Source organism: Motacilla alba, chromosome 23 (genome assembly GCF_015832195.1).
Source record: "Motacilla alba alba isolate MOTALB_02 chromosome 23, Motacilla_alba_V1.0_pri, whole genome shotgun sequence".
Taxonomy (NCBI): Eukaryota; Metazoa; Chordata; class Aves; order Passeriformes; family Motacillidae; genus Motacilla; species Motacilla alba.
This window is the reverse complement of record NC_052038.1, coordinates 4,442,252-4,457,458: the sequence shown is the minus strand read 5'-3', so window position 1 is coordinate 4,457,458 and position 15,207 is coordinate 4,442,252. Positions and strand designations below refer to the sequence as shown.

The following is a 15,207-nucleotide window of genomic DNA, read 5'->3' as shown; positions in this document are numbered from 1 at the left end:
GCCCTGAGGAGGCTGTGGTGCTGCTGGAGACCGGGAATTGCAGGGAATTGCAGGGAATTGCATGAAGAAGGGGCCCTTACTTTCGTATCGGATCTGGAAGCCGACGTCGGAGTGGCTCTTGTCCGTGGTGAACAGGAGGTAGAGGTGGTTGCTGGTGCTGATCAGGAACTGGGGCACCTGGGTGCCATCATAGACCCCAATCAGGGGAGAGGAGTAGGAGCGGCCGTCCCTCACCTCCAGGGTGTCATAGTTCACCTCTGTCTTGAACCTGGAAGGGACAGGAGGAAAATGAAACCCCAGCACTGCTCCCTTCTCCTCATTCCCTCCTGGAAGCACCAGGGGGGCAGGGGTGGGTCCTTTCATCTGCCCGAGTGTCTCACTGGGGGCACCTCACATGTGTTTGGGGTTTTTTTGTGATCCTTCCCCTCTTCACCTGCTGGCCCCCCAGGTGCTGAGCCAGCAAATGAAACGGCTGGAAGAGCCATGGAGCCCCAAATGTCACAGCAGTGGTGGCAGTGGCAGCCCCTCTTTGCTCTCTGGGGCACTCCTGGCACTGCCAGGAATCCAAGGAGCAGCTGATTTTTCAGGATATCTGGATCTACATCCATCTACATCCCTGAACAAGCCCTCCCAAGCCAGCCCCAGGGCCAGGAAATCCCGGAAAGCCAAAAAAATTCAGGACTATGTGGCAGCTCAGCCCCCAAAAAAGCATCTAAAACACCCCTGAAAACGAGCAGGAGTGGTTCAGACACAACCATTCCCCCCAGTGCTGGGCGAGTTTTAACTCCCTGCCAGGAGCTCATAAGCTAAAAAGGGGAGAGGGGAGAAGCTCAGAGGCAGACACGACGTGGAGCAGCTCACTCCCCTCTCTTGGCTGCACCTTGGAATCACCAAAAGCACCCAAAGCCAGGGAATTTGGGGGCTGCCCGTGGTGGTGAGCACCTGTCAAAGGTGATCTTGATGGGGTAGCCAGGCTGGGCCTCGATGACCCAGGCACAGCTCAGCGAGTCCTTGTAGAAGCCAGGCCAGCCTGGGGACAGGATGGTTCCACTGGGTGATGTCAGGTGGCCCCCACAGGGTGCTGGGGACACAAGAAGGACACAAATCACACAGTTATCCAGGCTGGAAAAGACCTTCAGGCTCATCCAGCCCAACACTGCCAATGCCACCACTAAACCACATCCCAGAGTGCCACATCTTGAAAACTGGGGTGAAAAATGTCACAGAGCTGCAGCACCGTGAGATGTCCCCACCCTTGAAACGCCTTCCCTGCATTTCTGTCCCCCCACGAGTTAAAAATCACCAGAGCCAGATGGAAAACCAACATGAACTGCTCAGAAATTGCCTTTTCAGCTCCAAGTGCAGACACTGTCCCCCTGGGAGCCAGCAGGGCTGACCTTGGGCCCTGCTCGGAGGGGACAGGGTGTAAAATAATGATTGGATATAAAAGCAGAGGAAACTGCAAGGTCGCTTGGCATTTCAGGTGCCAGAAAAATCTCTCCCAGCCCTGCTAATTGAGTCATGGCTTTGCTGCCACCAGGGACATCACCAGAGCAGGGCATTAATTCCACCCCGTGGTCCCCAGTGCCACCAGCAGGAGCTGCAGGCACTTTCTCGCATTTTCTGGGAAAAGGACACCGGGTCTGAGAGCCCAGAGGCACAAAAAACCCACAGCCCCCAGGAACTGCCAGGTTTTGTCCTCCAAGGAGTGACCCAGGAATGTCACCATGCCCCTGTGCCACCCCAAAATGTGCCAGCCCCAGCCCCAAAGCTCCCCTGCTGCTCCGAAGGGTGGCAGATGAAAGTCATTTGATCTCAGCTGGCTCCAAAGCAATTATTTTTCCTTTCTGCCCCAAAGCTGCATGGTCTCCTGTCAGGATTTCCACCCTTTTCTCTGTCTCCTTCATTCCCATTAATTTTTTTCAAGTGCTGAGCAGGACTTTAGATCTCTGGGCTTTTCTCCTTGCTTAAAAAGGGTAATTATAATGTCCAGACTGAAGGGTGAGTCAAAGAAATCGCCAGAGTGATCAGGAGGAGAAGGCAGAAGGTTATCAAATATAAAAGTTGATTAGAAGTGTATTATTTAATGAATATCTCCCTTCCATACTTAAAAATATGTAAATTTCAAGGCTTGTGCTTTGAAAGTAACAGGAGCCCTGAATTAAACCTACATTTTGACAGGAGCAAAATTATGTAAGAATACAAGAAGTCCAGCTTTTTATTCTATAAAAGCTGTTGAAGACAATTGATTCCTTCCTTCAGTCCCAAAGACAATGGCCAGGATTGTGCAATTCCTGCTGCTCAGGCAATGCAGGGCCAATTACTGAAATTATTTCTCAATATTCCAGGGCTGTTTCTCAAGAGCTCAGCACTTGTTATTCAAACTGCTGCAAATACCAGAGCAGAGCATCACTTCCCTGAGAACACAGGGCACAGGAAGATTTTCAGTCCTAATGAGCTCCTTCTTCACTTCTCTTTTCCAGAGGAGAGGCTTGAAAGTCCTAAAAAAGCTTTGAAATCTGAATTAAAGCCTTTAATTCAGCCCAGCTCCCCCCATGGCAGGGTTGGCTGTTGTGGCCAGGAGATGGAAATGCAGAATTTGTGTCTCTCAGCTGCCAGAGCCCATTGACAGAACTTCTGTCATTACATAACTATCAGATATTTCACACGGATCAAAAACCAGGATGGGAAAACATCACCCTGGATCTTCCATTCCTTTTTGTTTCATTCCCTCCCTCACAGGAGCAGCAGGGAAGCTTTGAGGCATCACCAAACCAGAACCTTTTATTATTAATGTTATTAGAAAAACACCTGTTGTAACAAGAACTGATCATCAAATGAATACAATAAAAGTACTCCCCAGCGTTCATTCCACACCAGAAAAACTGGAAAATAAACAGAGCTCAGGAATATTTTAACTGAAACTTCCTCCCCAGCAAACTCCTCCTTCCAGAGGCGTGGAAAATCTGGGAAGGTGGTGGCTTGACACTGTGGAATGTGAGAGTGAGACCCTGACAGGCAGAACCCTAATCCTGGACCCCAAAAGGCTGCAAAATTCCCCAAAAAAATCTCTGTCCCTGAAGGAATGTTCACCTGGAGAAGAGGAAGAAAAGGAGAGGAGGAGAGGTAGAGGAGGAGAAGAGGAAAAAGAGGAAGAAGAGGAGGAGAAGGAGGAGAAGATGACGAGGAGGAAGAGAGGAAGAGAAGGAAGAGAGGAAGAGCAGGAAGAGGAGGAGGAAGAAGAGGAAGAGAAGAAGGAGAAGAGAAAGAGACAAAGAGGAGGAGGAGAAGAGGAGGAAGAGGAGGAGAACAAGAAGAAGAGGAGAAGCAACAGAAGAAGAGGAGGAGAAGAAGCAGAAGAGGAGAAAAAGAAGAGGAGGAGGAGGAGAAGAAGAGAATCTCTCTCCCACCAGGCTGGGAACATTCACCAGGAGAAGAGAAGCTCCAAGGAGACGTCACAGCTCCTCCCAGTGCCTAAAGGGGCTCCAGGAGAGCTGGAGAGGGACTGGGGACAAGGGATGGAGGGACAGGACACGGGGAATGGCTTTGAACTGGGAATGGGGAGATTTAGGGATATTGCGAAGGGATTCTTGGCTGTGAGGGTGGGGAGGAGCTGGGATGGAATTCCCAGAGCAGCTGTGGCCGTCCCGGGACCCCTGGAAGTGCCCAAGGTTGGCGCCAAGGCCAAGCTGGGACAGCAGAAGTGTCCCTACCCACGGGAAGAGGTGAGATGGGATCTTTAACACCCCTCCCACCCCAGAGCACGCCAGGAGCCCGCGCCCAGCAGGCAGGAGGCTGGGGCTGACCTTCGCAGCGCAGCACGGCGTTGTCCCACACCACGTTGCCCTCCTGCAGCACGCAGGTGACGGTCTCGGCGCCGTGGGTGCGGATGAAGCCCTCGTCACACAGGAAGGACACGGAGCTGCCCAGCTGCAGGCTGTCCCCAAAGCGCTTCCCGTTCACCGGCACGCCGGGGTCCGGGCACTCGTTGTGCCGGAACGCTGCCAGGAGGAGAGGGGAGGAGGAGGAGGAAGAGGAGGGAAAGAGGAAAAGAGGAGAATCAGCACCTTTTTGTCCCCCCCACAACCTGCCTCCAAAACGAGGACGTCGCATCCTCAAATTGAATTTTTCCCCTTCCCAGTGACAGGAGGAAGAGGAGGAGAGGAGGGAAAGAGAAAACAGGAGAATCAGCAACTTTTTGTGCCTCTCACCCTGTCCCCAAAATGAGGATGTTGCACCCTCACAGAGAACAATTCCTTCCCAAAATCCCACCTAAACCGACTCCCTTTCAGCTCCATTCACAGCCCTGCTGGGAGAAAACAAAGCACACACAGGAATCACCTTCCCAGGCGGCACCAAGTCCTCGTGGGATTGCAGTGACACCTGGCTCAGTTTTAAGACATTCTCCAGCAGTTTAAGTTACACCAGCCAAACATTTGGCAATTAGGCCTTAATTCCTCATTAAGTGCATAATTATGTCCTACATCTCCTCGTGCTTGGAGAGGAGCAGCCTAGCAAGGATTAAAGGCTCCAGGTTAATCCCACACCTAAGGTTTCAGTGTCTTTAATGCACCTGAGCAAAGCCAGCTGAGCTCTGGATGGCTCCCAGAGCATCTCTGCCCTCTCCATCTCCTGGTCTCCACAGGGCTGGAGGGGAAAGAGGCTGGATGTGAGCCCTGAGCTCCCCCATCCCTCCCCCAGACTGAAGGGAAGGGCCTCGGGCTGTCTGGGAAAGGCTCAGTGCAGAGCTCGAAGCAGTCAGAACGAATTAACTCATTCCTGAGTCAACCCCAGCACTGAAAAACATGAAAAACGTCCTGGAAAAATGTCCCCATGCAAGGGACAGCTCCCAGCAGGGAAAAGAGAGAGGCAGCAGCAGCGTCCCTGAGGTGTCACCCCCTCACCCAAACCCCCTCCTCTGAGGAGCCCTCAGCCTGCTGGACTTTGGCTTCCTTAAGGCCTCTGATTTTATTTATTTTTTTGATTTCTCTTTAAATAAAGGCTCTGCAATCAGGGCTGGAAAGGCCATTAATTTATCCGTGCCAACAAAGGCCAGCCTAACAAAGCTCAGCTCTGCTGAAGAGGTCTAAAAAGGCTCTTTGGAAAATTACAGAACAATATGAAGCTAAAATTACCGTGTGGATTTGAGGAGTGGACTTAACACAGAGCCGAAATCTCTCTCTGGAAATTTCAAGGCTTTCTAACACAAAGCAGGGCTACATTTGCCTTTTTCTCCAAAGTTTTGCGTTTCTGGCTGTCTGTTTGCCTCCCAAACGAGGGTGGCACTGACTGAGGGACACAGGGACCATCCCAGACCCAACAGTTCTTCCTGAGCTGCTCCCAGAGCATCACCTCAGCTCCCTGAGCAGAAAGGAGGCTCTGAGAGGGAGCCTTCAACTTCACAGCCAGAAAGAATCTGTGCCACCAGCTCTAAACGTGCCACCAATCCTCCATCACCCAACTGCAAATCCGAATTAATCCTCAATTTTCAGGTTTACTTTGGAACTCCAGCAGCTTTAGCAAGATCCATCTCTGCAGTCTCCAACACGAATTTAGAGTTGAAGGAAGGGCGGGGGCACTTGATGCCTTAGGATTTGAGCTTTTATATTTTATATATTTGTAATCCTGCAGTTCTTTAGTGTGTAACTCCAAACTCCACACACAGTGAGAGCTGCTGCTTGCCCAGTTTGGGCAGACACAACAATTCCTCTCCAGGCCTGGCAATCAAGGACACCTCACTGCCTCAGGGCCCAGAGATGGAAACAAAGTGAGCTGGGGGGGGAGCAAACTTGGGGTCATTAGCTGGAGCTGTAATTGGAAGATGAACCCCCAAAATGCAAATGGACCAAACTTATAAAAGTGGGAAAATCTATGACCCGTCATTTATTTTGGGAGTAGCCCCTGGGAGGCTTTGTCTGTTCTAAATGTCCCTGAAAGTCCTTCAATAAACATAGGTGCTTTTTATTCCCTTAACTTTGTCTCCAGCCTCTGATTTTTGAGTAGCCCCAAAAAGGCACCACACTTGTGGCATTCACTTTCCTGAAAAATCCCTTCACCCAGGATTTTTCTCCTGGGACGCTGAGAAGCCTCAGAGAAAAATGAAAACAATTCTGATCTCATTTGCTTCTCCTGTGTTTTGCTGCTTTGGAATGTGTTTGGAGATTGTTTACCCACAGGTGATTGTTCCATTGGATCTGCTGGGAGTTGTTTTCACTCTTTGACTCATCAGGGCCAAGCTGTGTCAGGACTCCAGAAAGAATCACGAGTTTTCATTATTATTTTTTTAGCATTAAGTATCTTTTCTGTATTCTTTAGTATAGTTTAGTTTAATATTCTTTAATATAATATAGTATTTTAAAGTAATAAATTATCCTTCTGATAAGATGGAATCAGATGCATCATTCCTCCCCACCGCGGGGGCGCCTGCAAATACAACACACACTCACTGGTGAAGGTGATGTTGAAGCCTCTCTTCTCCATGGAGTGGTCAGTCTGGAACTCCAGCCTGGCCACGTGGCCACTGCTGGTCAGCGAGGAGGGGATGTGGCTCCCTGAGAAGGTGCCCAGCACGGGCGACTCGGCCGTGCCGCCGTCCTTGACGGCCAGGAAGTCGAACTGGGGCTCCACGTCGAAGTCGTTGAAGGCCAGGTGGATCCTGCTCTCGGGGTTGGCAATGATGAGCCACACGCAGTGCAGGCTGCTCCCGTACTCCTCGGGGTAGTTGGGGGACAGCACGATCCCCGACGGGCTGGTGAAGTTGAAAAAGCAGGAAACTGCAAAGGGAAAGTGGCATCAGTCCCCACGGCTGTCCCTGCCCTCATCCCCCTCGCTGGGACATTCCCAATCCCTGCTCTGAGGCTGCCTCAGGAGGGCTCTGTTCAGGGGAAAATGTGACTTCCAGGCTGCCAGAGCCCACTGACAGAAATTCTGTCATCATGTAAATATCAGCATTTCACGTGCATCAAAAACCGGGAGGGGAAAACACCACCCTGGATCTTCCATTAGTTCCCTTCCATTCGTTCTTCAATCCCCTCCCTCACAGGAGCAGCAGGGAAGCTTTTGGCCATCAGAACCAAAGTAGTCATCAGTAAATCAGAATATTTTGGTCCCCACTGAATCAGAACCTTTTGGTCACCACTAAATCCAAATATTTTGGTCACCACTAAATCAGAATCTTTTATTACTGGGATAAGAAAAGGACCTTGGGTGGATTTGCCATTTTCCAGTCCGTTCCAGGTTTATTTAGCAGCAGGAAGAAAATGCCTCTTAGGTGGGATCTGGCATTTTCCAGGTGAATTCTCTCCTCAGGAAACCTCCCAATAATCCAGTGGGTGACTTGAGCTGGTGCAAAATAAAACCAGCAGGGAACCAGCCAGGTTTTACCTCAACTTTTTTTTTTTTGCTGTGGCCACATCCCAGCACATCCCACAGAACCTGGAGCAAGACACCAGCTCAGCCACTCTGGGCACTGCTCCAGCCTCCCCTGCTGCTGTCCCTGGCTCAGCTCTGTCACCCGCAGGTGACACATCCATCCCCAGGGTGCTGCAGACTCCTCGGGGCTTGCTTACAATAAAATCCGCCCTTTCCATCTGCTGAGCTCATTCTTCCCCCTCTGCATTCATCAAACTCCTTCCATCCTCGCCACGTCTGTCCCACAGGGAATATTTGTGGGACACAGCAACAAATGGAGTGCTTGGAGAAGGAGCTGGGAGTTAATTGGAGAAGGAGCTGGGAGTTAATTGGCTTTGTCTATGTCCTTGGGAAGTCGTTTACACCTGGCTGAGCACTGGGAGAGGTGGAACAGCCCAAGAACATTCCCAAATGCTGGGGTTTGGGACAATCCAGAGGAATCTGCAGCCCTGGCGGAGGGGAAGCTCTTCCCACCACAAATAAATCCCTGACTTCTGCTGGTTCCCAAAAAGAGGCACCCAACCTGGCTGCCATTGCCACGGAAATAATTAAAACCAGGCTTAAAACTAAGCTGAGAGGAAGAGCACGCATGAAAAACCCTCCAGCTCTCCAGGGGTTCAATCCATCCCAGGCTGCAGCTGCCGAGGCCCATTAATTTGGGAAGGCAAGGCTGCTTTTGAAGTGCTACCTGCCCAAACTCTGGGATATTTTATGTATGGATGCTTTGCTCATCCTTTTTCCCCACCGCCACCCTTGGTAAAACCCATTATTGGGAACATCCATCTCCCTAATTCCTGGCACAGAGGATGAGCTTGGCTTGGGGTTGGCATTTAGACAATTATTTGGATCACTGCTCTGCCTCCCTCTGTTATTTTCCCTCTGTCTCCCCTCACCACTTAATGGGCTGGGATCAAATAATTCGGACGTTCCCGTGACGTTATCAAGGCCACGGAGCCGCACAATCCATTCCCTGCTCTCAGCCACAAAGAGAGCAGATTAAAGAGAAAACAAACTGCAAAACATCCTCAGGATTTTATTGGGGGGCTCTCTCTCTCTCTCTCTCTCTACCAGACGCTGAAATATCAGGGGATGCTGTCAAATAATTCTGTCAGCATAAGCACGGTGTAATCTGCCTCGGGAAAATTGAAAATAAATTCATTCGCACCCAGGGAAATGTCTCAGCAGCAGGGATGAGGTGTCTCCTCTAAATTTTTAAATCCAAAGGGGTGAATTAGCATTCAGCCAGGACCTCCAGCAGCCCAGCAAGAGAGAGGTGCAGTCGCCAGTTCAGAAAATAAAACAACAAAGGACTTGCTGACAAAGGGGAGAGGAGCAGAGCGAGGGAAGAATATAAAATTAACCTTTGCCAGATAAAACAAAGTGACAGATTAAAGAGGAGCTGATAAAAAAAAAACCCTCCAAGAGTCTCCACTGCAGGGAAGTAAATGAGGATTTTGATTTTCCATAAGATCAGTGAGGAGAAAAGCGAGTTGGAGCTGGAGGACCAAGGCCACTGGGCCAAGCTGTGGCCAGGAAAAAGCTCTCCTTGATGGAGAGGGAGCTGGAATCTCATCCCAGGGGGGAACATCCAGCCCAGGAAGCCACAAGGTCCATGCACAAGACCATGGAGTCTGGGAGATGATGATTTTCTTCATCTTTTGAAGCAGAGGAGGTTTTTCCTCACTATGGAAGGAGGTTTCTCCTCGCAGTGGAAGGAGATTTTTCCTCTCTGTGGAAGGAAGTTTTCCTTCTCTGTGGAAGATTTTTCTTCATCGTGGAAGGAGGTTTTCCCTCACTTGGAAGGAGGTTTCAGCTCTGATCCACGTCAGCCTCCCTGGAGCTGGACACTGTGACAAACCAGCAGCTGTTCAACAACGTGTCACAGGCAGGGCCAGGCTGTCAGGAGGAAGATGATGGAGACAGCCCAGCTGCACCTGTCTGGTGCTGCTGGAGCATCCCAAAGAGCCCTGAGCAGCAGGAGTCACTCCCAACATGACAGAGGCCAGCCCTGCTGCCTGCAGCTGTCCATCAGCAGCACGGGCTGGGAGCAGCCCTGGCTGCAATTAATATTTATTACCCTTGTTAAATGCCAACAGAGGCCATTTCATTATGTGCACAGCACAGGGGCCTGTTTACAAAGCTGACTGTGTCAATGATTTTTTTTTTATTTGTCAATAATTGCTACATTTGTCAATAATCCTTATTGCTGACCAATTACTGCAAAGGCAATGAGAAAAATCCCTTTATTAAATCCAGAATAAATCACAGCAGACACAGAGCAGCGAGACCATGGCATGGATGAACCAGCACAGGGATTTGTTCAAGTTATCACAAACACCACCAGGATCCTGCCTTGGTTTAGAGCAGTGAAACAATGAAGGAGCAGCTCCTTGGTTCTTTTACTGGGAGAGGGACATGGATATGAACATGGATGTGAACATGGATCAGGCAGGAGTTCTTCAGCAGGAGAAGTTCCTGCAGCTCTTCTCTCTTCTCTTCTCTTCTCTTCTCTTCTCTTCTCTTCTCTTCTCTTCTCTTCTCTTCTCTTCTCTTCTCTTCTCTTCTCTTCTCTTCTCTTCTCTTCTCTTCTCTTCTCTTCTCTTCTCTTCTCTTCTCTTCTCTTCTCTTCTCTTCTCTTCCTTCCCCAGGTCCCACCTCCTCCCAGACCACCTCCCTTCTCCTGTTCCTGGCTCCAGACACTCCATCCCTGCTCATCCTGCAGGACAATCCAGGACTGATCCCGGGGCTGATCCCAAGGAGAGGTCACACCATGGCAGCAGGAAAGGCAGCGGGGTCAGGAGCTGAAAACCAAGCAAGGAATCCCTGGAATAACTGCAGTTTCCATGGAAACAACGCAAAATTCCCGACTTTCAGTTTTTAGATCCTGCTCCCACAGACCTCTTGGGAAAGAGCTGGGAGACAGGAGTGGATTTTCTGCCTTGCATTTCCTTTTTTTCCAAAAAATGCCTCCTCTAGGCAGAACTTGGTGATGGACTGGGAAAGCAGGACAGTGCTGGAAGCTCAGGGCACTGCTCCAGCTGGGCAGCAAAGTGCTTCACATTTTGTATTTTCCTCTTTCTGTATCTGTTATTCCAAGGGGGGAAAAAAAAATCAAAATCTGCATCTCATGGTGCCTTTTCCTCCTGAAAACCCTGTGGCACCACAGGGCAAGTGGGAGGCGAGGGAAGGAGTTTGGAGCAAAATTAACTGGGAGGGTTTTGTTATTTCAGAGCAACAAAACTCAGCTCAGTCCGGGGGTGGGACTGCAGGTGTGAGGAGAAGAATGAAAACCAGGAAGGTTTGAGAACCAAATCTTGAGGAAAATATCACTGAATTTAAAATAGATGCGCAGAGGAGAGCAGGTTTCACTGCCACCCACTCCAGCAGGAGCAGGGATTGGCTTTGGGAGGGAGCTGAAGTTGTTTAAAACTTACTGGGAGCTGCTGATCCCCACTGGGACAGGGCTGGGCTGCTCCTGCCAGGGATCCTGCAGCCATCTGCTCCTGGGACGTGCTCCAAGGCTTCTGCACCTTCCTCTCCCGAGTTCCCACGATTTCCAACAGAGCTCTTCCTCTCCCAGCAGTGTCCCTTGGGAATTTTTGCAGTGGCCACAAGATGGTGGAAGATTGGGACCATTTTTTTTGGCCCCAAAAAAAGCCTCGTGGTGCTGCTGTTCACCTCTCCTGTGCTCCTCCCTCCTCTGCCAAGTGCTGCATCCAGCTCCTGCTGGGACGGGACTGTCCCTCAGGGGCAGGGGGGACACTTTTGGGCAGCCACCACTTCCCTGTGGCAGGTTTTTTTTGGCAGGAATAACTGGGATATTAATGAACACATTTATCCCAAATCCATTAAAATATACCCAGCAATAAATACATTTACCCCAATCCATGAACACGTTTGTTCCCAATCCATTCAAATATTCTTAGGAATGAACATGTGTTAAAGAACAAACCCAGGAATGAAGACATTTATCCCAAATCCACTCACACATTCCCAGGAATGAACACATTTGTCCCCAATCCATTCAAAACCAACCAGGAATGAACATGTTTATCCCCAAACCCAAACACTCCCAGAAATGAACAGATTTATCCCCAAATGGAATCAAACACTGCCAGGAATGAATATATTTGCTCCCAATCCATTCAAACACTCCCAGAAATGAACATGTTTATCCTCAATCCATTCAAACACTCCCAGGAATGACCACATGAATCCCAAACCAAATCAAACATTCTCAGGAATGAGCATGTTCCATTCAAACATTCCCAGAAATGACCCCATTAATCCCAAGCCAACTCAAACATTCCCAGGAATGAACAGATTTATTCCAAACCCAAACATTCCCAGGAATGAACATGTTCTATTCAAACATTCCCAGGAATGACCCCATTAATCCCAAGCCAACTCAAACATTCCCAAGAATGATCACGTGAATCCCAAACCAAGTCAAACAATCCCAGGAATGAACAGATTTATCCCAAATCCATTCAAACATGCCTAGAAATGACCACATGAATTCCAAACCCAAACATTGCCAGAAATGAATGTGTTTGTTCCCAATCCATTCAAACTTTCCCAGATTTATCCTCAAACCCAATCAAACATTCCCAGGAATGAACAGATTTATCCCAAATCCATTCAAATACTGCCAGGAACGACCACATGAATCTCAAACCCAAACATTTCCAGAAATGACCCCATGAATCCCAAACCCAATCAAACCTTTCCAGAAATGAACATGTTCCATCCACGCATTCCCAGAACGACCACACTAATCCCAAACCAAGTCAAACATTCCCAGGAATATCCCAAATCCATTCAAATATTCCCAGGAATGAAGAGATTTATCCCAAATCCATTCAAATATTGCCAGAAATGACCACATGAATCTCAACCCCAAACATTCCCAGAAATGAACATGTTCCAATCAAACATTCCCGGGAACGACCACATGAATCCCAAACCCAATCAAACATTCCCAGGAACGACCAGATTTATCCCAAACCCATTCAAACATTGCCAGGAACGACCACATCAATCCTAAACTGAATAAAACACCCCCAGGAACTACATGAATCTCAAACCCAATCAAGCATTTCCAGAAGTGAATGTGTTTGCTCCCCAATCCATCCAAACATTCCCAGATTTATCCCCGAACTCTCCCAGGAATGACCCCATGAATCCCAAAACTGCTGAGCGACGCCAACCAACCCAACCCCGCTGGGGTCAGTGCAGAGCCTCCCCCTCCCCAGGATTTTTGGGGCACAAATCCCCTCCTTTTACTCCCCCACCATTTAATTCCCTGTCAAACACGAGGCGGGTCCAGAAAAACCTGGATTTTCCAAGTCTGATCCCAACAAACTGAGGCTGCAGCAGAAATCCTGGCATGACTCTCCCAGAACTGGCACCTAAAGCAAGGCAGGAACTCTGCCTTTACTGCCCAAGGAGGTGACAATGGCATTTATTGTCACTCCAAGTGCCACGATCATCCCCCACAGAACAGGACGGCGCTGCCTGGCACGGGTCAAGCACCCAGAGAAAAAATGCAGGAAGAAAATTTGGGAAAGGCAGGAGGAGAAGAGAAGGGAAGAACAAAGATCCTTGTAAGACTCTCTCACTGCAGAGCCTCCCCAGGAGCACCAGGGCCCTGCTCTTTCTGCCAAATAAACCTCATGAAGTGAATTTTGGGGGCCTCCCACTGCAAATACAATCAGAAAATTAGGGTTTTGTCTCTACTCCACACGAGGATGTTTGAACAGCAATTCCCAGCCTGGATCTGGAGGTTTTGGCAGCTCTGGAATGTCCCACTCCCTCACCACATCTCCATCCTCGGTGTCAGCAGCTCCAGAGCTGGAATTATGGAGCTGATTCTCCATTTATAAACTGAATAATCTCCTCAGCCACAGGATATTCTGTCCCCAAATCAGAGCACAAACCTCAGCTGAGGGAGCACAAGGGTTTTCCTTCAGGGATATTTATATTTATTTATATTTATCCAATGCCCCCCCCAAGCCTGTTTTGCTGAGAAAAAGGAACAAACTCTGGCCAAAATCGAGTTCTGGGTGTGGAAGTGCCCTGGCCTGTGACAGCACCACATTCCCCAACCCTGGAATTGCCATTTTTAAAGACAACAACAGAACTACAGGGCTGGTTCGAGCAGTGCAGGATGGTGCAGGACAGAGAGAAGAACTTCAGCCATCACCCACAGACACTCAAATTGTGCAGAAAAACACCCAAAGTGTACAGATGTAAACACCCAGACACCCAAATTGTACAGAAATAAGCACTCAGACACCCAAATTTAACAGCAACAGACACCCAGACACCTGAATTCTACAGAAATAAACATTAGGACACCCAAAGTGTGCAGAAATAAACACTCAGACACCCAAATTGTGCAGAAATGAACACCCAGACACCCAAATTGTACAGAAAGACACCCAAACTATACAGATATAAACACTGAGACACCCAAATTGTGCAGAGATGAACACTCAGACACCCAAGCTGAACAGGAACAGACACCCAGACACCTGAATTCTACAGAAATAAACACCCAGACACCCACATTTTGAAGGAACAAACACTCAGACATCCAAATTTAACAGGAACAGACACCCAGACACCCGAATTTAACAAGGAAAAAACATTCAGACACTCGCATGGAACAGGAACAGACACCCAGCCATTCAAATCTCACAGGAACAGACACTCAGATACCCAAATTGTACAAAAATAAACACTCAAACACCCACGTTGAACAGGAACAGACACCCAGACACCCAGATGGAACAGGAGCAAACACCCAGATACACACAATTGCACAGAAACAGCCATGCAGACACTCAAATTGTACACATATAAACACCCAGACAGCCAAATTGTACAGAAATAAACACCCAGACACCCACAAAGTACAGGAACAGATACCCTGACACCCAAATTGGACAGAAACAAACATTCAGGCACTTGAATTGTACAGAAACAGACACCCAGAAACTGGTATTTTACAGACTCAAACACCCAGACACCCATATTTAAGAGGAACACACCCCCAGACACCCCAAAACCAACCAGAGTCCCAAGTCCCACAGGAACAAACCCCCCCAGACCCCAAATTTCACAGAAGCAAAGGGGTTCCCTCATTTCCCCCCCCTCACATCTGATGGTCTCCCAACATTTCCCACCTGGAATTCAGACACATTTTGTCCCGTGACCCCTCCTGCTCCACAATAAATCAGGAGTGAAGGTCAGGAGGGCCCTGTGAGATATTTTTCCCACTGCCTGCACATTGTCTTGTTGATCCATAAATACCCCAAGAGCCACAGAGAACAGATCACACCAGAATTATTTCAACTGAAAGATTCCTGCCATGCCTTGCATGAGTGGGGCTTGATTTGGTCAATATCAATAATCCTATTTTATCAAAAATCTCCCTTCTATTCTGCTATCACCCAGTTCTGTCGCCCTGAGCACAAACCACAGGTTTATTCTCACTCCAAACTCTCAGCATGAGCCTCAACCACACCAACTTGTCCAAAGCCACCTGAAATTCCAAATATTACAAGGAAAAACCAGCACGGAACCAGTCTAACACTTCCCACCTCCCAGATAAATCAGGAAAAAACTCCAGTATTTATTTCCTCAGCAGCACCTCCAGCTGATTTGATTTGCTTACAAAGACAAAAACCAAACAGGAAGGGAGGGATGGCAGCTGGAAAAAGGGAGGACTCAGAGGAATTGCTTCCTTTCCCCAGGCATTTCTCTGAGCTTAAATAAATGTTGGAAAAGAAA

At 48.8% G+C, this 15,207-nt stretch overlaps 1 protein-coding gene across 1 annotated transcript in view; it reads right to left on the bottom strand.

Moving 5' to 3' along the window:
- Positions 1–15,207, bottom strand: part of CSMD2 (CUB and Sushi multiple domains 2) — a 238,525-nt gene that overhangs the window by 71,263 nt on the left and 152,055 nt on the right. The window contains exons 14-17 of the mRNA XM_038161173.1: positions 6,447–6,773; positions 3,807–4,001; positions 943–1,081; positions 81–268 (exon numbers count right to left, since the gene is read on the bottom strand). Of these exons, the coding sequence (XP_038017101.1) occupies positions 81–268; positions 943–1,081; positions 3,807–4,001; positions 6,447–6,773 (849 nt within the window). The remainder of the gene's footprint in view (positions 1–80; positions 269–942; positions 1,082–3,806; positions 4,002–6,446; positions 6,774–15,207) is intronic.